The sequence below is a fragment of the Ceratosolen solmsi genome, unplaced genomic scaffold, assembly GCF_000503995.2.
Source record: "Ceratosolen solmsi marchali unplaced genomic scaffold, CerSol_1.0 scaffold6, whole genome shotgun sequence".
Lineage (NCBI taxonomy): Eukaryota > Metazoa > Arthropoda > Insecta > Hymenoptera > Agaonidae > Ceratosolen > Ceratosolen solmsi.
In genome coordinates, this window is record NW_011948414.1 from 16,784,863 (window position 1) to 16,811,776 (window position 26,914).

The 26,914-nt window shown below is 24.9% G+C and overlaps 2 protein-coding genes across 5 annotated transcripts; both read left to right on the top strand.

The window, feature by feature from the left end:
• The first annotated feature begins 7,143 nt into the window (after window positions 1-7,143).
• Window positions 7,144-17,504, top strand: FipoQ (F-box/LRR-repeat protein FipoQ). Of its 4 annotated transcripts, XM_011507295.1 has the most exons (8): window positions 7,144-7,217; window positions 7,791-7,893; window positions 12,734-12,933; window positions 13,674-13,948; window positions 14,338-14,604; window positions 15,329-15,698; window positions 16,671-16,874; window positions 17,314-17,504. In XM_011507295.1, the coding sequence occupies exons 1-8, from the start codon at window positions 7,207-7,209 to the stop codon at window positions 17,447-17,449; spliced, it is 1,566 nt and encodes a 521-aa protein (XP_011505597.1). In that variant the 5' UTR covers window positions 7,144-7,206; the 3' UTR covers window positions 17,450-17,504. The 4 variants fall into 4 exon arrangements, with proteins under 4 accessions (XP_011505597.1, XP_011505596.1, XP_011505599.1 ...); XM_011507294.1 differs by lacking the exon at window positions 7,144-7,217 and having other exon boundaries at window positions 7,257-7,893; XM_011507297.1 differs by lacking the exons at window positions 7,144-7,217; window positions 7,791-7,893 and adding an exon at window positions 10,642-10,856.
• Window positions 17,505-21,253: 3,749 nt separating this feature from the next.
• LOC105368308 (ras-related protein Rab-28) lies at window positions 21,254-26,081 on the top strand. Its single transcript, XM_011507298.1, has 4 exons — window positions 21,254-21,531; window positions 22,536-22,721; window positions 24,770-25,003; window positions 25,735-26,081. The coding sequence occupies exons 1-4, from the start codon at window positions 21,457-21,459 to the stop codon at window positions 25,966-25,968; spliced, it is 729 nt and encodes a 242-aa protein (XP_011505600.1). The 5' UTR covers window positions 21,254-21,456; the 3' UTR covers window positions 25,969-26,081.
• The last annotated feature ends 833 nt before the right edge of the window (window positions 26,082-26,914 follow it).

Genomic DNA, 26,914 nt, shown 5'->3' on the forward strand with positions numbered 1-26,914 from the left:
GTCGTCTGCCTCCGCGATCCTACGTCTTCTTCCTTTATTTCGAGCATTTACATTAATGAACTTAACCTCACTTTCTCACTCGTCCGACCATATTCATCTACCTTACTTCGCGATTCTTCCTCTTTTATTCTACGTGCGCTCTTCTTTATTCGCTCCCCAACTACTACCGTCAGCTGCACTTCCGAGCTCAATGCGCACTACGGCTACTCTCCAGCCATATATATTACAGCTGAGATCATGCCAGCGAATAAATAAGCGAGACGGACAACAGGATTGAAACTAACGACCGAGAGGAAAAGATAATGTTTTCCATGTAGTTAGTTCTTTCGCCTCTATTACGCGCAATCGCTAGTGAATCGATAGTGGCGTCGACGCAGTTGCAACAATTTAGCATGTTTTGCTTCACCATGCTTTTCCCGGATTTTCGAAAATTTTAAGAATCTACGGACCAAGATACACGATTACAAAGGATTATTGTGACTTATTGGAGACGAATTTTCGAAGAAAACAACCATCCTCAATACTGAATACTCAACCTCGCGCAATCGTTACAATATTATTTACAATATAGTTACATTCATCACCGATCATTTATTTATAGCGTCGCTTTTTTGCTAATATTATTTCTCATTTTCACCTCGACATATGATTATGAGACGATAATAATATTTTGTATTTATATAGCTCGATCACATTGCAATTATCATCATCTAACAAAATTTATATTATTCAAATAATTCTTCCTTAATGCTTGTATGAAGATTTGTAAAGCATTTACGAGTTAATTTTTTTTTTGGGTATTATTGTCAATACATGGTTTTTAATTATTATGCTTATAACGTTAACTAATGTCTACAATATTCTGCAGAATAGTTTTCAATTATAAAATGTATTGAACGATAAAATGAAATAATCTTTATCTACGCAAATTTTCTTTCATTGAAACGAATGATTCGTTTTATTTCAAATTAATTTCTAGTCTCATTAGTTATTTTAGGAATTTAAAGTTTGGCATTACATCTGATGTTATATTATTAAAAGTTTTATAAATAGTAAATTGTTTCTTAATATTTACAAAATTAATGTTTTTTTTTTTTTTTTTTTTTTTTTTTTTTTGTTTTTTTTTTTTTTTTTAATATAACAACGATCTACAAATGTTTATTACTGCTTTGAAAATATAACAAAACATTTTTTAATTTATCATTTTAAATATCTAAAAAAATTAATTGATATTATAATCTAATTTATAAAGATTTTATTTTCAGATTATTCGTTTTTATCCTTCTTTCTTTTTTCTTCTTTTTTAAGATTATTTGAATTGAAATTATTATCTAGTATCTATTAAATTAGAATTTTCTCACTTAACATACATAGTAACGGTTTAAAAAAAAAAAAAAAAAAAATCCATTGAAGCAGAACAAACTTAAATCAAAAGCAATTCTCATCCCTACGGAATAGATTATTTCTAGAAGCTGACCAATGATATTCAATCATTAAAACTTAGATAAAACATAATATGTCTATTGTCTGAGAAATAAAATTTTATTCCACTTCCTTTCTTATTTATAATATATTGTTCAATTACTAATTTTTTTTCAAAATTAATATAAAAATCAGCAAAATCTTTATATAAGTGACGTGTCTAAGCAATTTTAAAGAAAAATAAAAATTAGTAAAACGACTCGCAAACGAAAAATTTATAATAATTTCAAATTAATGTAAAATATATCAAATTACTATTTTATCTCATAAATATTCATCGATTGTTTCATCATAAAATCGTTTGTTCATATAGTTTATGATAGTTGCAAAATATATCATAAAAATTATTTAAATTTTCAAAAGTTAACGAGACATTAGCGTAATAATTATTATTAAGCTAATGAAATCATTAGTTCTAAGAAAAATTATCAACTTTATATGTATTTAAATTATTTTAATTATAAAATAAATAAAATGTAATATTTTAATAGTCAAAAATGAAGATAATTATCGATACTGATAAATTCAAATATTGATAAGATAGAATATCAATTTGATTGTCGTCAAAAAATATTTTTACACTTCATTTCATCAATTTGTAACAGTCAATAAAATTCTAAATGAATCATTTTTCTTATTTAAAAGAAAATTCTACAGATTAAATTTAATAATATAAAATATATGATAAATGCTTTGATAAGTTTAAACTGAAATATTATTGTAAACAATTATTCTTAAACAATAAACTTGAACTTGTTCTTATTTAAATACATTAAAAATTTGTTTATTATTATAATTTAAAATTTAATTTAAATTCTATCTGTGCTAAGAATTATAAATTATTTTTCAATTTAAATTCTTTAAAATATCCATTCCTTGTATTACGTTGGCGTTTAATACCAACTTGAGTATTTAAAGGAAATATGTAAATCTCTGTCGTAATTATTTAATAATTTAGTTCCTGTAATGTTTATTCTTATTATTTATCAATATCATCATTATAAGTTCAAAGTACATTAAAACGCAATTTAATTATGTTTATTTATACGAGTAACCACGTTTAACAAATTTTTAAAATACTTTTAAGGCAAATTACCTTATTTGTAATGAAATAATTGCATTAATTTATGTTGAATATTATTAATTGTAGCTTTAATAAAGAATACTGCGTTTTCGATCAATGAGGTGAGCAGCAATTGGCGAGACGAGGGAAGATATACAAATAATAATAATCAAAAGAGATATTAGATAAAAATATTTTCATGTTTTATCCTAATCCAGTTACAGAATGTGTCATTTAGATTGATTTTTCTTTAATACCTTTATTGTAAAGTTATGTATTATACATACATTACTAGATGAAGGACAGATAACAAATTAATGGATAGAAGAGACTCATATATTTATATATGCTTATATCTTTTTACATTCTATTACGATAAGATATATATAATGTAATAATGTGAATATTGACTTTGTTAGATAATTTTATTTAATGTATTCAGTTTATTGTTACCGTAATTTAATTGCAAATAAAAACAATTTTAAAAGATTTTTTAAGGCTTTCTATCTAGAAAATGATGAATAGTACTAACAGAATCTTGTCAGTATGCCAAAATTCTCTTAAACCAGGCGAGTAGATGAAGATTCGGAAAATAATTGTATAAATAATTTTTCGGCTATTGATTATTGGACTAATATATAATTTATAATTAATTTATTTTGCAAATTTATTCTCCATCTCTCTCTCTCTCTCTCTCTCTATATATATATATATATATATATATATATGTTATAATCAATATAATATTTTCCTTTATTTTAAACATTATAAGCTAAATATAAAATTATAATTTCTCAACTTATTCAACATAAGTTAAAAAATATTTTTAAAAGAATATTAAAAATACTATAGTATATTTAAAAATTCGTTTTAGTTAATAATTAATGTATAAACTAATACTTTTTTATATGACAAATAATTATATTTGACTATATTATCATACTGTGCTATTAATTACTGTCACTATAAGAGAAAGAGAAGCATAAAGAGAAAAACAGAGAGAGAGAGAGGGAAAGTGAAAAAGAGCGCAGGAGAGGGGGATGTCATTAGTAAAAATTAGAAGACGGAAGTATATCGAGAGAGATAACCTGGATTGTTACTAGTTTGCAAATAAAATTATCATTATCATCAGTCATTTGCCTTTATAACGTTCAACTTCTTTCAACATTATGTATATATATGATATAAAATTTATAATTCTTATATAAGTAAATAATTATTCAATATGTTTAATAATTATCTATAGAAAATACATGCTCCTTGTATATTTGTACTTTATTTGTTATTATTATTATTATTATTATTATTATTATTATTATTATTATTATTATTATTAATAAACAATATAATCATTTTCAATGACTTTTCTCAATCTATATAACATTTTTATAATTATATGAATTTTATAAAAACTAAATTATTTTAACATATAATACATTAATAAAATGCATTTAAAAATATTTCACTTGCGAAATTACTTTTAAAAACTAATAGTGAAATATAAATGGCGAACATGATGTATGTAAAAAGTTATGTAATTTTAGAAGGATTAGTAATTAATTAATAATTCTAAAAATGTGAAAATTTTCAATTATTAGTAAAAATTATAGATTATATTAATATTAATTATTTTTATGTATAATAAAAGATTAATAATAATAATTAAAAAATTTGTAGACATAATTTTAAACATATGACAGTGATCGAGTCATCATTTCAACATGTCGTGTCTATTAAAAAGCCTGCATTTATCGACTCAATTCCCTGTAGTAAAGTAGAGTCTAATATAATTTCAATTAATCAAGTTAGTTCGTAGCAAAATATTAGTGCTACGCTTGAAAATCGCTGATATATGACTTTCAATAAATATTTTGAAACAACAAATGAATTACGCGTAATAAAACAATCTAAAAAGAGACTGAAATAGAGATTATCTGTTGAAATAAAATAAATATTCAATTTTTTCTTTAGAATCTAAGAATATGTAAAATTAATTTGAATTTAAAACAATTCAATTTAAATGCTTTAAATATATGTAATTATTTACGAAAATATATGAAAATTTATATATTATTTATAATAATTAAAAATTCCAAGAGTCTTCATTTGAAAGAAATTAAAAAATAAAATTAATTTGTTTTGATTATTACATTTATTAAAAATATATATTTACAGAGTTAAAAAATCCATATAAACAAATGTAATAAAGAAATATAAATTTTGGTTAAATGTCGTGAAAGTATTAATTTTGAAAATATTTTTTTATAATATATGTAGTTCAAGTTAGAAATATCAAGAAAGTTTTTTGATTAATATGAAGATAAATCATAAAGAAAATATTAATATAATAACAAAAATGCTTGTAAGCACGTAAATAAGAGGCATTAAAATAAGTCATGACGTTTTAATATATGAATATAATGCAAATAATCCTATGCCAAATAATTATTCGACATATTTTTTAGTATTTTATAAAGCCTATATAGATTTTTGGCAATTCCCGTATAAATTTTGTATAATGTCAATTCCAAAAAAAAAAATTGAAAAACTCTTAGAGTTTATAATGTATTTTTGTTTAAAAACTCAGCTTATACTTTTCATTTATATAATTTTCGAATTTCATTCCCAATCGAATTTCACTTGTACATCATCACTTGTGACATCGTAATGAAAAATTGTTCTTTTATAAAATTCATATGAATTAACTAATGTTCTAAATATTGACAAATATTTAATATTTGGGGTTTTTTCTTGTCAAATAAATCATTAAAAAATTAATAAGCAAAAAAATTGCAAAAATATATTTAAAATATAATTAACTACGTGCTTTATAAATACTTAAATACTTTAAACCCTTTTATTAATTTATTTTCATTAAAATGCAATAAAATTCTTGGTATTTTTAGGATTTGATTATAATAATTAACTTTTCCAAATTTTATTATTCTTTGAAGAATTTACTTATTAATAAATGTTAAGAAACATTACATTAAATATGATTTTTTTAGAATCTGTAACTCGATGGGTTGAGTTGTCCTAGAATAATCACGTATTTTCTCACACATATAAAGAACGATGACGGCACTTTCTAAAAAAAGCGAATACAATATTTAATTATATATGCATTTGCAAGTTTTTGCCTATCTAGTATGAAACGATGAGTACATGATTAATTGTTTTTCTGTAATACAAGAGAATATCGTACTTGTATTAAATAGTAAAGTTTTACTTTCTATAAATATCAAGAGCTCTTGTTATATCATAAATTTTATTTATATATTTAATTATAATTTTATTGATATTAATTTTATTCGAAAACGTAAAATTGAGCTTATTTTTATTCCATAGATAATATACACAAATTACTCTAAATATTTACTATGAATATTTAATTGTATTAACTCAATTATTATACTTTGCATCTTTAATAATATCATCATCGGTATAATCATATTGGTAAAAATTTTTAATTGATTGATATAATGATATTACTTAAATGATATTAAAATACAAAAAGAAGTATACGAAATTTTCTGAATATTCAAATAAAATATATAATTTTTTACACATTAAATTAATGTCAAAACACATCATTAATATTTTAAAGTTTTAATCATAAAAAATCTTAATAATACTATCTGATAATATGTGCTCGACATAATTGCTCAATAAGAAATTTTTTATTCATTGACAGTTACTTTAATTTTAATAAAAATTTATACGAAGTTTTTATATTAATTATTAATATATTAAAATGACATTAAAATTGTAACTTTTCAATAGTTATATTATGCCATTCTATATATTTAACATTTCTTAATTAAATGTTGCATTAGAAAATTAAATTAAATCGACGATTTCATCGATTATATGGCAAACATCATTGTCTGAAAATAAATTTTTTTTAATAACAAATATAAATTATTGCCAAACAGTGTTAAAAATCCATTATTACTAACTAAACATAATGCTGTTAATACTACACGAATAATAATCATTACTTTAAATATTTCTCTTTAAAGGATACTTAATTAATTAATTATATATCAGTTTAGACTTTGAGAATAATTTTTATTACATTCCGTAGACTACTTTTTACATTCGACGATTATATTATTATATCGTTTATTATGGAGCAACTTGAGTAAATGAAAAAAAATTTTTTTTCAATTATTACGTGAATAAAGAATAATATGATAGAATGAATGAGCATGCGATGCGAATAATTCGAAAGCTTCGTAATGGGTAAGTAAGCGAGTATATCAGCGACTAATGTCAATCGATTTGCCCGTTAAGCGTTTCGTAAATGCGACGAAGGGGAGACGGGCGGTTCTCCGCCCCCGGACGCACATAATACGCTTGGATTGCGAACAAGCGGACGAATTCACGTCTCTGAGGATAGGGCGAATGTCGGTACCAGGCGCTCCAGAACATCTATTTCGAGCACCGTTCGAGCGCGGAGATTGTTACGCTCTTATGTTTCCGCGGGATTTTTCTAACTTGGACGGGGGACAGACCGGCTCTTAGTAGTTACGAATCCGAGGCGAGATAGAGCACTTCTTCTCTAGCTCGACCACTCACTTTTGGAAAATACGGGGGGGGGAAAAAAAGAAAGAAAAGATTGTTTATAGCACGCTCGTAAAACCAAAATTAAAGCGAAAATGATGACTGAGTAGGACCAAAAAATAGTTTTTTGTCGTGCCTTGTATTTTTCTAATTTTTCGTTTGTTTCACTAAAATTTGGTGCATTTTTATTAACGGGTGTTCTTGGCCATGCGTATGCGTTCGAATTTGACTTGGATGTGTTAGAATCGAGCAGTAAAACGAGATGGACTGCGTCACTGCTTTTGTGTGAGGGAAGCCTTACGAAAAAGTCTTTTGCATTTGTAAGGCATTAGAGGAGGAGTAAGGGAAAATGAGTTCTGTGCGACACGATAAACTGAAAAATTAAATACGAACGGGCAAATTGAGCTTTCACATAAATTACATTTTCTATAAATTCCCTCTTAATATAATTATTACTGATAGTCGAGTAAAACGAGTGGTGATGTCCGATCAGCTTTCGCTGCGCAGCTTATATTTTTTTCTCTTATTAATCGGGATACTAAAGCATCTAACCAACAATATAAAGGACCATTCTCTTTTCAATGTAATAAAAACAAATTCATAATTATTTTTTATTGTGCGTCTTTTCGTTTATTTTCGCGTCATCAATCAACGGCCATCCGATCATGGATACGCGTAGAATGTCGAATTGGAATGTACTAAGTGTGGAAGCAGCTCTACAACAGCTAAATGGACCACAAGACGGAATGGAAATTGAAAAAATTATTCGAAAATCAAATACGGTAAGTCTATTAATTATCGATAAGAGTATTTTCACTTTTGACAATCTAAGGAACAACGTATCTCTATCTTACGTGTCGGATAGACAAGAGTTTATAATTGATTTATGTAGATATTATATTATACAATTTTTAAACAAATTTTACAACAAAAATAAGCATAATAATATTCATATAAAGCTTATGTGGATGAATATTTGTCGTACAATTAAAAAAATTGATCGAATTCGAATCCGATTGCATGTACATAGAAGGTAGGAAAAACTGTTTCAAATATTATTTATTATAATTTTTTTAATTTTAGTTAGCATTTTTCAATTAATAACAAAAAATATAATGCTATTTATAGAAATAATATTGATGGCCATTATAATTGTCATTGATTAATTAAAAATAACGATCATTTTCATAAATCCACAAAAATTATTAAACTTATATTTAGGTTAAAATTATAAATTAAATATATTACATTTTTAAAAAATTAATGGAAAATTATGAAATGAGAAAAATATGACTGTGTATCTTAAAAAGTAGTTTGCAAATTAAAAAATTGTTTGATCTATAAGAACAATTAATTCAATTTCTATTAATGTTCATTAAAAAATGAAGAATTTTTTTAGTTTTTCTCATAAAACTTAGAGTTAAATAAAACGAAAGGCTTAAATAAAATATTTTAACTTTTTCTAAATGTTCAATATTTTCAATTGAAATATCAATTTTCAATATTACAATTGAAAATACCGGTATCAGTATTTACATTGAATATTTTGTAATTATTCTTCTATTTGACATGGTCAATTTTATTTATTATTTCGATAATATATTAATGACATTTTTATTTTTTCCTTGAAATTAAAGAAATATAAATGAAAGATTAAATTTTTACTTTTACTTCGTTTCATAGCTTGTATAATTGTTATTACTTAATATACTAAATGAGTCTCGATTTTTTATGTTTAAATAAATCTATTAATTGAAAATTATTTTCTTTTCCGCATCCAGTGTTATACCTTAAAAAAATTTAACAATCAATAAGATATCGCAACAATGTGACCCCATAACTGTTTCACATCATGTGCATTCGTTTTGCTATTTATTACAGATTTCAATTAAATATCGTCAAAGTCTTTGGTAACTTACCGAATAAACTATTATTATCCATAAAAATTCATATTTAATTTCTGCTTTTATCATTCTCGAGATGGTTAAATTCCTATTAAGCTTTTAGACAGATTTTGACTAGTGAGTGTAGAAACCCTTTCATCACTGATCATATTTCACAAATATATCATTAAGAATGTTTTATCACGACACATTTATAACCATAGATATATTTTATCTATTTATATCATCATAATATATAAATATTAAGAATCTTATATAATAGAAGTGGATAATTTAAATAGAGATTAATATTACTATATACATTAAAGAATGTTAGTAAATTAATAATGTAATAGCTTTTAAATTAATGTATGGTAGACAATTTGTAAATTAATACTTAAAATTTTGTCATTTATAATAAGTCCAACGAAAGTCAAATATTCTTTTTATAATTTATATAAATCATATTAAATATATTTATGTTTTATTGTAATTGTCCTTTTTTTTCAACAACGCTAACGTACTTTCCAGCATAAATACAAGCTTTTGGCAAAATATAATAATATTTTGAAAAACTTTTTTTATTTTAGTATGATTCGTTATGCTTTTTGATTTAAATAATTACATCTTATGTATAAATATACTTTAAAAAAAATGCTTATAAAATCATTATTTAATTTTAATTTAATAATTTCCATTACGCTAAAAGCATATTAAAACGGTTGAATCTAAAAGATTTAGTCGAGAGAATTTGTTATTTTTAAATATTATTTTACATTTTTATACAACAGTTTTTAATTATTAACAAATACATAATACGTAAGATTACTTTTTTTTTAAATAAAATGTATATTTGCAATTATATTTCGGCAATAAATACACACACACATATATATATATATATATATATATATATATATATATATATATTTGCTGAATATTCCACGAAGGATATTTTTCCAAATAAATCAAAATATTGGTTGCCAAGTGCAGTTATATTTTATAAAGTCAGTATTTATTTTATGCAAATAAAATTTGTAAACTTTAAATATTTTAGTATAAATTATAGGGAAGTAAAATAAAAAATATTTAGACATATTTACTTTATTTTAATAAGATAATGGAAGTATAGACACGATTAATAAATTTTATTCTAAATTATATTATAAATTTTTATAACTTATCATACACATAGATATAGATTAGAATTTAATTATAAAATTTAAATTCTGACCTAAAGTATATTCGTATTTTACATTTTTTTTGTTTCACCTACTATGGAATAAAAATTTGCTAATATATATATTGCTAACATATTTTGCATTATTATTGTAATAAGTAAGTATTCTATCATTTCGCCTATTTAAGTATTTAACTATCAAATCCTATGTAAAAATGTACGTGTATATTGTTTATCGATAAACTGCTCAACGGTTTGGCTTTTATCTACTTTCCTATTAATAAAATAATATTTTACGTGCAAAAGGGAAAAGAAAGAAAATGGGTTCTTCTTTATTAAAGGCAAACAGCATTGATTGTCGGATGAAAGATTTATCGATAGACGTCGATGGCACGGTTGTTCTGGCCGAATGCCGACCATCTTTATTTATAACTAATTGAAGATTGACTCAGTCAGCTTAAGGTAGTCCTCCTATTCAGTACGGTGTCATCGCTGCTTCATTTAAGTCAGGGACAATTGATTAAAAGTACTTGGCAACCAATTGCGCACATACATGGTGTTAAAGCAGATGTAATCGTAGTGAGTGACGATGAGTGTCTGGAATCAATTAAATGTCGAACATGCTACAAGCGCAATTTCACGTGACGATCTTCGTGGTAGCGTCAGGAAAAAGAAATCCACGGTAATGACTACCGTTCAGCAAACATTATTTTTAATTATATTTTTTATATACATCTACTTGTACGTAAAAGCCCTTATTTATTGCCTTAATATATATTTTAAACGTTTTATTTGCATTTAAACTTATAAATTTGCATCCACATAAATATTATTATGGCATTTTAAATCTAAGCAATTCTGTTAGTAATATTTATGTTGTAAGAATAAAATCAAATGCGATAGGTTTCATTTCATTTTAATGTATTCTAAATGTTTTAGTTTAATCACTAAATATGGAATGTAATGTCTTCAATGCATCTCATTCCATTTACTGCAATCAGAGTTTGAAATATTTTATTGTATACATGAATTTAATTTAATAATTGAATATATTTTTTAACAATATTGAAAAATTAATAAGAAATAAAATACAATGTGATGTCAAATTGAACTATGATTTATTGGGAATTTATTTATTTGTGAATAAAACCTTACGAATTTTAATAATTACTCTTCTATCAATAAAGGACACAGAACAAATGATATTAAAATATCAATATTAGAAATTATATTTAAAGTTGTCTGAAACATTTTTTTTTTAACGAAGAGTTCCAATGAAAAATGAAAAACAATGAATAAATGGAGTATTCGTAAAAGTTACAAAATGTTTTTTATTCATCCGTACATTTTATTTAATCAACAGATATTTGCTTACAACTACATAACATAAATTTAATATTATTTCTTTTCTCTATCACCTCTACGAATAATCTTAATTTATAAACATGCTATTCACATAAGAAGTTTGATTATTAGAATGAAAAATTAATTATATTCATTTGGAATAGTTAACACGAGATAGATAGAAGATGTATTTATAATGTTGATTCATGAGGTATAATCAAACATTTTCTTTAGTTTTTAGAAATTTGTTTCTTAAAACAATATATAATAACAATTCTACCAACAAAAAATAATACAAGAAGAGTTACTGACAATAAATAAATAATTTTTCTTTGCATAAGCAAATCTTAAACATTAAGCGCATGAAGTTTAAATAAAATTTAAATAATAATGTAATAATTTAAGTAATAATTTAATATATGTATGCATGTGTGTGTGTGTGTGTGTGTGTGCGTGCGTGCGTGTATGCGCGCGCGTGTGCGTATAATGAAAATGATTTATTATTTAAATATTTAACGAATAAGTTAAATTTTATTACAGGAAATTTTGTTATCTTTAGAAAAGTAATAATGGTCAATTATTCATCTCATTTATTTATTTATTTATTTATTTTTTTTTTTTTTTACTCATGATTGCCATTATGCGCACTATTTCCAAATATGAAATTTCTGACTTTTACGACAAAATCTCATAGATGTATAGTGCCCGTGTATGTTTAAATTTAAGTTTGAAGCAAGTCTCGGTGTATATTTAGGCTACCTGCGCATGCGCGATTAGATTAAACACCGATGAATATCGTGACTGCTTCGAAATTCGCGACAGCAATATATCAGTGCACTTTTCCCATAAAATTGATTAAATCGCATTGATTTATAAGCGATTTAAATTCATTATTAAGGAATTGTTTTTGTTTTTTCGTCGGGGTATATTAAATTTGAGCGTTGTTATTGTATTGAAAATTGAACTTTGGTGATCATTGTGAAAAAATGGAGGGTTTAGATGTTTGGGGTCAAATTGCGGTTGAAACATCGCAAATGTACGTCAGTGAGGGTGGTGTTGTAAAAAGTCGATTTGCAAATACTGTAAGTTGATAATGATCATTCGACCAATATTGATTTTCGCATCGATCAATAAAATAACGCAGTAGTTAAGCAATAACAATGAATTTTGATGAATAACAAATATTGTTGATTAATACTCGTGCATTATTTGCAGACGATAGAGAAATTGCCGGACAAAGTGATTCTAAATGTATTCAGTTATCTTTCGCACCGAGAAATATGCCGAATGGCGAGGGTCTGTAAACGATGGCGTCAGATAGCTTATGACACAAAATTGTGGTCGCATGTTTCTCTGAGACCGGAAATCAGTGGCCTTCACGTTGGATCTCTCGAAAATCTTCTACAATTAGTTAGGTAGGCTACTAAAGATTTACTATTATTAATGTATCGATCTATTATTCTTATATGATAAAATATAAAATTTCCCATGAGGTTGATATGATTGTAAATTATTGTACAAATAGTTTTCAACTCAACGAAATAAATCATCATCTGCTTTCCAACTAAATACTTTTTTTTTTTTGTTATTACAATACAATGATTATTTAATAGTAATTCTCATGTCTTATTAAAATTATAACTGCTAAATAAATATCTGAGCAATTATCAAAGGGGAAAAGAAAAATGTTTATTATTGAATTGTTAAAGCTTACTTACGCAATTGATATTAATAATGACACAGTGAAATTTAACATGTTTATATGAGTTTATGAGATTATATGAAATTCTTGATTTATTTTGAAATTCTAAAATTTATTTGAAATATTAAATAAAATTCATAGTAAAATACGTATTTTATACTTTATACTTTATAAGTGCAATGATTGCTAATAAAAAAAAATTGTTAATATATATATGTGTGTGTGTGTGTGTGTGTGTGTGTGTGTGTGTGTGTGTGTGTGTACGTGCGTGTGTGTACGTGCGTGTGTGTGCTTTAAATTGAAAAAGATATTAGATTAGAAGTACCTCAAAATATATAAAGTTTAATGATTTATAAAATACTTTACCCACTGTTTACATATGCATGGGCGTGATGAGCTAAGCGATAAGTACGCGTGCACACACATTCAATGTCATAAATTTTCTTGCAACAGCGCTCGATTTGGGCCATCTTTGCGCTACATCGAATTGCCAATAGAATTAATTACACACACGGTACTTCATGAACTGTCGAACAAATGTCCGAATTTGACGCATATGCTTCTTGACTTCTCGACGGCTATGCAGCTGCACGACTTTTCGGAGATGCAAGCTTTCCCCACAAAACTTAAGTACATGTGCATATGTTTATCCGAAGTCATCTTCATGGAAGGTTTCATGCGAAAAATTTATAACTTTATTAACGGCCTCGAGATTCTCCATCTCATAGGTTCGTTGACACTGCCTGAGATTAATGTGAGCAGAGAAAAAACTTGCTTGAAATTGAAAATTGAAATTGAAAAATTTTAAATTATATCTTAAGACAAAAACAATCATTTTTAAATGATTATTATTAAATTTGTACAAAGAGTGCACAAATCATAACGATTGGCTAATTAATTAATTATTATTTATATGAAATTTTACCGCTTCGATGGCAAAATGTACTTGGTTTAATTAAAATTTATTTAAATTAAAAAGTTTTAATCGAATTTATAAAGCTAATTATTTTCGTATAAAGAACTTCAAATATATAATTTCAAACATTTTTTTCTCGGTCTTTATCAATTAATGATGTCTCTACTAAAAGTCAGAGGCATTGACTGGATGCACTTTCAGGAACTTACGAGAAGGTCGAGGAGGAGGAGGAAGAAATCTACGAGGTGATAAATGTTCACAAATTAAAGTCTGCCACGCCAAATTTAAGGGTAATCAACTTATATGGGATCAATTTTGTCGATGATTCGCATATTGATGCCTTTTCGTCAAACTGCATACAGCTTGAGTGTTTAGCTGTGAACTTTTGTGCCAAAGTGACAGGATCGACCATGAAAACATTATTTCAACGAAGTCGAAGACTTCGATGTCTACTTATGCAGGGCACGAGTAAGTTATTAAAATTTTTGTATTTTCAAATTGTAGATGATATGTAAATAAACATAAAACAATTGTTAATCAAGTAAAAGTTTTTATTCACTTTATACATTTAATGTATTTATACATACGTGTCCACACACACTCACACGCGCATTTTAGTATATTATCCTTCAAATCTCTTATTGTTATACACACAATTTTCAAAACTCTTTATCCTATTTTTATATTATAATTATATTCTTAATGGAATATTTTTAAATATTTTTAGAAAAATTCTAGAAATAATAGAAAAACAATAGAACGTACAATACAATTTTGATATATAGACAGATACCCAATAAATTTAATTGTCATTTTTTAAATATTAATAGTAATGGCGATAAATTTTATGACGAAGAAATGATCGTGAAAATAGAGTAATTCATTCGTGTAAGTAATATTATGAAAGTAATATGATGAAACTGAAGTGTATGGTAATTTTATAATTTATTATTTGCCAATTGTAAAGGAATGTTGTGCTTATTGAAGAAGCTACAATGCGTAAATTATATTCTAAAAGAATAAAGGAAAATATCATCAAGCCTTTGAATTTTTGATACTTGAGATTTTAATAAGCCGGATAGAGAAAATCAACGAATATAAAATTCCCGATAATTGCATATTATAATAATTGCAGTAATTCTCATTAAATGCTCTAAGTATGTGAATATAAATAATTTGTCGCTGCTTTTAGACCTTCAGAGCGAATACGTGATGCAGGTCGAATGGGAGAAGTCTAGTATTCAGGAGCTTGACGTGACAGCAACGGATCTCACGACCGAGTGCCTGATCGATATGCTCAGTAGAATACCTGGACTGCGCTTCCTTAGCGCGGGCCAACTCAATGGGTTTAACGATAGCGTCCTTAAGGCTTGGATGGAAATGGGCAACCCACGGAGTCTTATTGCCCTCGACCTTGACAGTTCTGATAATCTTACCGACGATGCCTTGCATAAGTTTTTGTCGCGGCACGGTCATCAGCTCTGGGGAATTTCACTCTCGGGGATGCCACACATCACTGATCAACTTTGGCAGAGTGTATTGCCTATTCTAACTAATTCAAAGTATGATTCAATTTTCATTCTTTTATGGTTTTCTTCGCGCATTGTCGAATGTTCAACATTCAAATTTTCATTAACGAGCAAGGATTTTTTGCTTTTTAGAAAGATAGACCATGGATTCGGGTATTATAAAATCTTTTACGTAAAATCTTCACACTATGAAATGATTATTTTTTTAAAGATCTCGATAGATTTTCAAACTTTTTAAATATTTTTTAATATAAAATATATAAATTATAGTAAATAGCCTTGAAAATATAATTGACACTAATACAAAATATTTTAAGGATTAGAATTTATCCGCCTTCCCTGCGATTTAGATTTAGATGCAATTTAGATCAAGAAAATATTGGATAGAATGAGCAAAATTGTTTTTACAACTTTTGAGTACTTTGTAGATCATTGTTGTATGATTAAAGTAAATTAAACAATTTCAGATTATGTATCAAATTTCGGTAATTACGGATCGTGAGAAATTTAATTCTTTGATTTAGTTCAACCACTTATCGAATTACAGATTGCAATAAAAGTATTTCAAGCCTACAAGAATAATAACTGTTAAACCAATCATTATTATTTAATTGATTACTACATATTTATAATTTATTATTATTTTGGTTTAATATTTATTTTTGTACTATTTATTAATAATACATCTATTTTATAATGAGTTATTTGAAAAGCTTAAGCTAAAATTTTAACGATATATTCAGAATTCCTAATTTAAAATTAAAGATAATAAATGTAAAACATAATAATAATATAATCGTATTTAATGAAAATTTTTTTATTCTTGTCATAATTTATATTTTGTAATTTAACAACAATTTATTCGTTAGATCATTTTGTTGCACTCGAAAAATATTATTAATTGTTATTTATATAATACCTCGTTAAAAGATAAATTGAAAATATTAATTAATAACACAAATTTTGTGTTAAATATTACATCTAATGATTTGTTTATTTTTTAAGAATTGTAGTTATGGGAACGCACGAGAGACTCGGAGTAAATATCCACGTCGATCAATTAATGGACGGGATAGCAAACAATTGTCCGAACTTGGAACGATTGGAATTACGATGGGATCCAGAGAATTTGAGATTCTCCGACAAAAGCCAAAAAGCTATAGATATTTTAAGAGTTAAATGCATTAAACTCAGGTGTTTAACGCTCAGGTAAAGTTCAAGCATTAAATTACTATAATTTTGTTTATAAATATCTCATTCAATAAACATCTCATGATCATAACACGGAGGATTTATCTTCAATAAGATACATAGGATTTTACAAAGTATTTGTAAAAGTAACATTTTATTTGATTATTTGGAAGTTACAGTTGATTCTTATTGATTAATAAATATCAATATATTTATTTTAAAATAATCTTTCTAAAATCTCGTGTTAAATTTTTTATTCAACTATTATTTTAAAATATTAGATGAACTAATAAAGGCTATGCGTGATATTTTTTTCTTTCATTTACACAATAATAAGATCCGACATAATATACAATTATCAATAACATAAAAATTAACTTTGTATTATTAAAGATTATTATTAAAGAATCAACTTTCACAAAGATTCATAATTTCCGAAATTTGATTATTATTTCAGCGATGGGAGATATTATGAGATTGTAAAGGCAAACTTTGAAAGAGCTGACAGAACAACCGTTGTACGAACAACCACTTGTTGTCGGGTTTCCAATTACTATTTGCTTCATAATTATAAGGATTTAGTTTTCAATTGATGATCGTTTGTATTAACAATGAAAACTGGACACCACATTTCAATTAAAATATTTTTTGTAAGATACAGAAAGATAAATATAATTAATTTAACTATTCAGTTTATCTTAAATTCAATATATTTCGTAAAATATGAAGGATATATCCTATAGAAAGAAGCTTTGTTTAACGTAAATTTAGTTTATTATAATCGAACTGAATAATAAAAAAGGCCATCACTTTTGTTGCTTAATTTTATAACAAAAGATACCAAATTTATTTAATATCTAACATTCAATAAGTATTGTATTGTTTCGAAAAGTTTCGTTTTCTCCTCGACTACCATGAATTGTGTTTTTAACTAATCTGAATACTTTATATAATTCTTTATTGTCGTAAAATATTTTTGCAATTACTATTTAAACATTTTTTTTCTCTACTTATGTGATCATATGTTCATATTGTATCAAATATAAATGAAGAAGCAGAGGTAAGTACTACGCTTAGTAAAAGAAGAAAATATATATATATATATATATATATACATATGAATTATGTATAAAAAAAAAGTATTTTAATGCGTGTGTGCGTGTGTGCGAGCGTACGTGAATGTGTGTGTACAGATTTTTTTATATTTAACTGTAAATGCATATTTTAATTTCTAAAATTTAATAAAAACTTATATTACTGCAATTTAATAATATATAACAATTTTAAGAAAATGTTTGTATGGATTGAACTCATGAATTTTTGATTACCTTATAGTTAGATTAAAAAATTTGAATTAAAGATGTAGATGAGTGTAATATTTATTGCTTTTATAAAAAATCACTATTTTAACATTAAATGAAAGAGTTGTTCTATTTTATTGAGCATGAAAATGTTATGTGGCTTTGTTATCCTCATCCTTTATGTCATTCTTTATGTTGCTACTCATTAGCCATAAAAATGACTTAATTCTTAGGTTACGCCATTAAAAAATATTTCAAATTAAAATTATTTAAAGTTTTATTTATAACACACTCAAGAATAAATGTAAAAAATTGCGTGTTCAATTTTATTTTCACAATAGCCAAATCTCAATTTTAACATTTAACAAATTTTATTTGTTTTTAACATGAAAAGAAACTTAGTTATATTATTATATCACAAGTTATATTTAATTCAAATTGTGTTATGTTTAAAATGAAAAAACACGTATTAAAAACAACTATTTTGAACCTTATTAGATTATTAAATATATGAAATACGAAAATAATTTATAAAAATGTACTATTTAAAATAGATAAAATCTCATAGTATTGATATATTTTTATTTCTCCTCTTATACAAAAATAATATAAATAAAGTATATATGTACAGCATTTTCATATAGATAGCGAATAAATAATGTCACTATCAATAAGCATAGTTTTTGTTTACATTATTTTTGTAGGTCACTTACATTTATGCATGAAGGATGCAAGAAGTTTGTGCTATTTTTAGGATAGTTGAATATTTTAAATACCTCATTATATTTAACTTTAGGATAAATGCGTTTAACGTCGGAATTTTCTAATTTAGATTCAATATTAGATTAAAATTTATTTAATCTATTATAAATTTTGTAATAATTAGAAATTTCCGATAGTTTATTAAAAAGTTGAAACGTGTGTATTTTTTTATTTATTTTTTTTTTTTTACTCACTGCTATTTGAATATACAAAACATTTTTAAGGTATTGCATTTTAAAAATATGAATTTACAAAGTCAGAATACTGATCTTTGGTATGCATGATGCAGAAGAAAAAGCGTAGTTTGTGTATAAAATAAAAATATACTTGACTCGGATTACCCAACCAGTGGATTCCTAAAACAGTTTCGACGTTTCAAAAATGGACGACTCACTCGGCGCTTAACTATAGAAACTATAATCATATAAATTTTAAAATATATATTTACAATGTTTATTGTTATTATTTGCAAAATTTATATGAATTTATGTATATGAATAATAATTTAAATAATCAATTTATAAATAGTGTAATTATTTAATAGTATACTATTTTTAGTTAAGAATTTGTCTAAAAATAGCTTATATGTTCTCGTTGTTTTGTAGATGAAATTTCCTTTAATAATGTATTAGGATTTATTATTATCTTATTTAGAAAGTGTTATAATATGAAATCTTCCGTAATATTGTATATTATTGTATTTAAAAGCGTAATTATTAAGAAACTATAAGTGCGTCAGTAAAATGTAACAGAGAGAGAGAGAGAGAGAGAGAGAGAGAGAGAGAGTTAGATGTAAATAAACGTGTAAATATATCTCTAAATATTGTTTTATTCGCTTAACATAACTTCTTACCTTTTATTTCGATTAATTCGCCTGAGTAAGCAATATCAGTAGACTTTTTTTTTATAAATATTGTCTGGAAAATACTATAAAAACGTATTAGTAAATAAATATTGATATACAATATATCAATTTATATCGCGGTAAGTTTGGGTAATTTTACTATAAAATAAGGTAAGATTTTGTACAAATAGTAATGATTGAATTTGTTAAATAATAAAAAAAGCTCGACTTCACCCTTCATCTACGCACAAATGCACAATGCATTGCATTCTTCCTATCTTTCTATTACTTCCACTTACATCTAATTGAACTTTTTAGTATCTTAAATTGCGCATTCCTTTATTTACATTCCACAGAATAATATAGTCTATATATTTATGACAATTAAGGTAATTAATGCACTAATATATTATATACTTTGGTTTATATTGCATATAAAAACAAAAGTTAATTTTTTAATTTCATTTGTTAATTTTTATAATTTATAATTGTCAATTTATAAATTCAAATACCATTCAAATATTGATAGGCTCTTTTATGTATTGTAAAAGAAAAAACTCTAACAATATACATTTTTAAAGAAAGATTAAATAGATATTTACGTCACATTGAAAATCAGGAAGAGTGAAATGAAATTTATCTAAATTATAAATTTATTTACTTTATAATAATATTAACATTTTCTAATACGCTACTCATACAATTGATAAAGAAATTCTATATTTTAAATGTATTTTTTGTAATAACAATAGGTCTTTACGTAGAGACTGTACACTATAGGATAACTTAAACAACTATCGGAAAATATAATATAATGTTGATAATATAATATAATTCATAATAAATAGAATATTTTTTGTTCGTATTTTATTTCTTTATTTCATTATATGTTTATTAGAAGGAAATAGTAATTCGTTTGACAATATACTCTTTCTGTTCGATGCGAGGAAAAAACAGACAAAACAAAACAATCCGATTTTGAATGAAATTTTTAGTCGCAATATTTAGAAAAAAAAAAAATTAAGGCTGATATGTTGTCAATAATTAGTCGTCTAAAGTATAATGTAACAATAAATACCACGAAGAAACAAAAACAACAACAACAAAAACAACAACAACAACAACAACAACAATAACAACAACAAAATGAAAATAGAAACAATGTCAGAATGTAACACAAGCTGATTTTTACGTTAAAGCAGCACATCATGGCCAGAGAGGGTAATAAAGGCTGTAAGTTTCCAAGGTGATATTGTGGTGATATGACGCGGGCGACAATGGGGAATTAGAAAAGTCTAAGGTTGTTTGGATAATGGCCGCTCGAGCTCCTTCGCGAGACCGTGAAAACTGTAACAACCCCGACTTTGAAAAGGCGCAGGCGCGCGTACTTGGTACTCACAGGTAATGTCCATCGGAACGGTCAGTGAGTGATCGAAGCGCCGGTGTTATGTGTGTGTGTATGGGCGGAGGGGGGGGGACGATGAGGGGGACGCCGTAAACGAATTGCGGCGTACAACAAATCGTCACGTAAAACCCGCGGATATCGATTGTCGCGATAATTTATTCACGTTTACACGTAGGACGCATGTCGGGGGCTCAGAGCTCGATTCTCGGCTGCCATATAGTCTAGCTGAGTCTTGTGGCTGAAGAAAACGTGTCCGGGTTATCGGGGTGCTGTGCAAGGGATCTCCGCATGTCTGATACAAATAACGAGTTTGCCGAGAAGCGGCTGAAAATTGTTCTAGTCGGCGATTTGGGAGCTGGAAAAGTAAGTCAATTGGTGATCGATGAATATCTCACTTTCCAATGAGCATGTTATAAAACTTATTCGATGCCGTCTTTCTATTTTCCACTAGGATTTCTCTACTAAGAATAACTTTTATTTTCTATAATGATAAGATAAGACTTAGGTGATCGGGAAAATTGCTCCTATTACTCATACTTGATATCACTTCATTTTGTAAAATGAAAGAAGGATTTTTAAGCATTTTTCATAATTACAGTTAAATTTTTAAGCTGAATGGATACTAAATCGAAGAACTTTAAGAATAAAAGAGTTTCGTTCGGTTTCGAATAATATTCAAGGTATGGTAATAATTATGTGTTTAACAATTCTGGGAATATTTCTAAGAAATTATAACAAGGAATTTTGCTATTGAATAATAATGTTAAACTATTAAAACGTGAAAATGTTTACAAACAATACGATTATTCAATTTATTTGAAATTTTGTTTATTAAATATATACACGAGCGATTGGCAAAGTTCTTTATAAGCAATTTTCTTTAACATTATTTTCGCAAAAAATGAAGAAAATTTTGAGAATATTGAGATAATTGTAAATCATCAATTTATAAATACATACGATTTACAATATTTAAGTATCTAAATGTAATCCCTATGCATAATTATTACTATCGCTGCTATTATTAAATTACTTAATGACACTTATTAAAATTTATACTAAAATTGCCTGATTCAAATTTAATTTTTTATTATCGTAAAATTTATCGTACCGATAAAAATTCCTATATATAAAATACGTTTTTATTAATAAGCTAAATTTTCCTGAAATAACGCGAACAAAAAGGTGTCGCAGAAACGATTAATATCTTTACTTCGTACGTCAATTAAAAAACAATGAAAATAAATTGTCAATGACTGTTTAAATGAACAATGATAAAAGATGCGCTAAATGTGAGAATGTATGCTACTTAAGTTTGCGATAAGTTCTTCCATGCTAAAAAATGTTAATGCAGATTGTCATCATAGACCAGCATAGCGGTAAAATTTTGCACTGATGAATTTACTCGGCAGTACACGCCAACATCGGGAATTGACTTCTTCTTGAAGAACATGAATTTAGGATGTCAGAAGAATATTCGTCTTCAATTGTGGGACGTTAGCGGATTATCACTGCGCAGTAATATGCTCGACAAATACATTTTTGAAGCTAACGTAAGACATTTTCACGTATTATTTAAATCCTCGTTCGTTATACTTGTTGCTAATAAACTTTGAAGTAATACAAAATGTTCAAAGTATCATAATAGTTGAATATATCTTATAATTATAAGAATTTTGAAGTACAATACTTTTATAAAAGTATAAAGTTTTAAATAAATTATTAAGCGCTATGGCTATTTACACATGGCTATTTGACCTGGACAGGCTTGTATAAGATTTAAATTTTTTAATTAAGTAATTCTATTCAAGTATAAAGTTTATAATATAAACGCATAATAATTGTTAAATTAAATTTCTAATAATTTATTTATGTAAATGCTTTTAATTATTTTATATTTTAAAGCACGCGCTATAATTGAATGAATAACTATTATATATATATATATATATATATATTTTTTTTTAAATATATTTTAAATGTAACATTAAGCAAATGCTATGGCCGGCTGATTATACAATTAAACATAATTTTCATAATATACATTTAGTTTATTGTATAGTGTAATTTATGCGTTAGAAATTATTTCATAAAATTAGTTGAACAATTTCTGATTTTTATGCATTGAAAAAATTTCTTCACATGCTTTTATGATTCTTACATTAGATGTTATAAATTAGTTTAGTAACGAAATTCATAATCTTATAATATCTTCAATATTTAATACTCTTATAATTTATAATACATATGTGTTGTTGGATTTTTGTTATTATTTATTATTGTCATTATTATTATTATTTTTTTAACTACATTGAAAATAAGAGATATCTATAAAAAATCTTTAATTTCTTCTACACTTTTTAACTATTTAAAAAATGATTTTAACAAGGGTTTTTATAATTTCTCATATATAGTTCTCGGCCTTTAGTAGTATTATAAGATATGCATAAAGTGTTATTTAAAATCTATTGCATTGAATATGAATGTTAAAATTTATTATTTACTACTAAAAAGTTTCTAACTCATTGATTATATGAATTTAGAAATTATTTTTATACACTTTATTGTCATTGGCTCTACTAAGCTCATACTGTTATTTATTCATTGTACTTTACTTGTTTCTTTAACCTTCATTGACCACGAATAATTTTTTTCTTTTTAAACGACGAATAGTAATGAAATTTAAATTAATACATAAAAGACATTAAATTTACAAGTGCTTATGAATTCCTTGTCCAACTATTACATTAAATTGTAGTTAATAGAATTAGGTAGATTTATCTACCAATATCTATTTTGATTAGAGTAATATATTTTTTTTTTCATTTTCAAATAAAAAGAAAATTGCATGTATATGTTTCGTTAAAATTTATCCAGAAACTCATTTTCATGTAAGAAAATTTTTTTAATTTCTTCTATAATACTTATATAATTATATTATTTATATAAAACAATATAAAACTCCATAATAACATTTATTTTCATACAAATGAATTAATTATTTTATGTATGGAATTTAGTTTAATTTAAAAATTTTCACTAATTATTAATAAAATAAAATTAAAAATGGATAATTTCAAAAATTCAGAAATGTAGATGTTTGCCTATTATTTAAAATATTAAATACTCTATAATTTTTCGTAATCAATTTATAATAAATTGATTGAATCAAGGTACAATAAATATTTTCACCTATACTTAGGTTAAAAATATCACGTATAAATTAATAAAGTAATTTTAATTTTTATCATTTTAAATACATTATTTTTTAATAAAATAAAACTATTAAAAATTACATATTTTTCTAATTTTACGCTATTAACTTTAATAAAAGTAAATATATATATATATATATATATATATATATATATATATACATCGAATGTAATCCATACAATCGAATATTTTTATGTACATAGCCAGTAAATTAAAATAATATTACCCTTTCATATTTTAATTTATATATTTTAATGTGCCGCATAAGAAATGTAATAAGTACATAAAATTAAAAAATCATGTAATTTCATATTTTTATAATATTTTAATATCTTTTAATGATAAATATATTTTGTATGAAATTATAATTTAAAAATAATTGCAGATTATTTTACTTGTTTACGATATCACAAATAGTTCCAGTTTTGATATTCTTGAAGATTGGGTAACTAAAATTCGCGAACTAAGTGACGATCTTCAGATAATGCCAGTTATGGCAATTGTCGGAAATAAATGTGATATGGAGCATCAGCGTACAGTTAAAAGAGAAAGATCACATCGCTTTGCTGCTGAAAATGGATTTCATTATCAAGATATGTCAGCTAGGACTGGGGAATCCGTAAGTCATTTCACATTATTAATTATTAACTTAGGTCTCTAAAAATTCAATATATAACTCAAGTTGAGATAATATTCAAATTCATGATAAATGTTCGATATAAGTATTAGTGTAATAATAATTCACATTTTCAATGAAAAAGAAAAATAATCTTTTATGCAAATTGGCAATGCCTTAATATGCAATATGCAATGTAATTTAAAATTCAAAGTTATTTATGAAATGTATCTATTATTAAAAAGGCTATTATTTTGTTATAAACAATATTATAATTTTTTTATACTTTAATATAAAATACTATATTGATAAAAAAAATTACGACAATGTGTATTTTAATATTAAAAGTGAAAAATTCGTTCTAATAGTAATTATAATTATAAAAAATAGTTTTCAGTAAAATTATTATTCTTTATTCAATTTTAAACCAAAGTAACTAATGTCATACAATAATTAGAAAATCGATTATATTAAAATTTATCATATTTCATTATTTATTTATAAATAAAATTTCAATATTATTCTGAGTATTAATAACATAAAACTGTCATATTTCATAAAACTTTATAATAAAAGATTAAATTATAATTAATTATAGTGAAAAATAATATTTGAAATATTTAGACATTCCTATTATAATCATTAATGAACTTTAAATATTTATACCTGACATTTTAAATTTTCATATCCATTTTAATAATTATGTAGATTGATCTTATTAATCCATGATTTAGGTGTCACTTTGTATAGCTAATCTTGCAGCAAAAAATCTGGGTATACGACTTACGAAATTCGATCAAGATCTTCACAAACCCATTATTACAGCGGAAATAGGTGATTCAGTAGACATGCCCATAATTGATAATCGAAAAATTATTAAAAGACGACCAAACAAAAAACAAATGTCAATTCATCATTTCCGTCAAAATCTTCCCATGTCAAAATCTACCACATGCTCTTTACAATAATATATTGTTGTTAAACTAAGAGTTTTGTAAAAATTGTATTGAAACTTGTAGTTCAGGAAAAATGAATGAGTTAGATGATAAATGTCATAACGGTCTGTTATATTTATTATGAATGAAAGAATAACATGAATAAAAAATAATTGTGTACATTAAATGTAGATTTTTAAATATTAAAACAATTGTTAAATTTGTATAAAAAATAAAACATATTACGAAATAACAGTTTGTAAAAATAATGTTTTCATATTTTTTAATTAATTATTAATAAATATACAATTAATATTAAAAGATATTAAGATTAAATTCATTTAACACGAATAATTATTTCTCTAGCTATTTAAATTTGTTTTCCTTATTATCAGGGAGCAGTGGGAATATATATGTTAATAAATCACTTTTCAAATGACTAAACAATCATTTATATTTCATTTATAATTTGAAAAAATACATATTGATGTTGACACTATTGTCCAAGACAATAATTACAATTACAATTGCCTCTTCTACCTTGCTTCGTTTGTACATTTACAACATAGTTAATATTAACCAATACTGTAAGAAAGTAACAATCGAAACTCCATAAGCTTTCAAATTTTTCAGTTTTGAAACAATCATAGAGAGCAATGAATAGTAATGGTATAAAAAAAATCATAATAATATTATTGAATCTATTAATAATTAAAATCTTAACCCAATGATTTTATAATAACATAATACATCATCACCACCTCAAATGCATGAATGTCAATTATAAATAATTAATTTTATATTTAATAATTATATATGTTTTTTAAAATAAAAAAATTTTGTTAATCAATGTGTTATTATTTTCTCTGATTTAAATGTCGATAATTAAAGCTTTAGATTTTTTACTAGAATTCCAAATTATTTGTGTTTATTAAGTTTCAATGAGTGAAATTATAGATTCTTTATTATAAAGATGCTA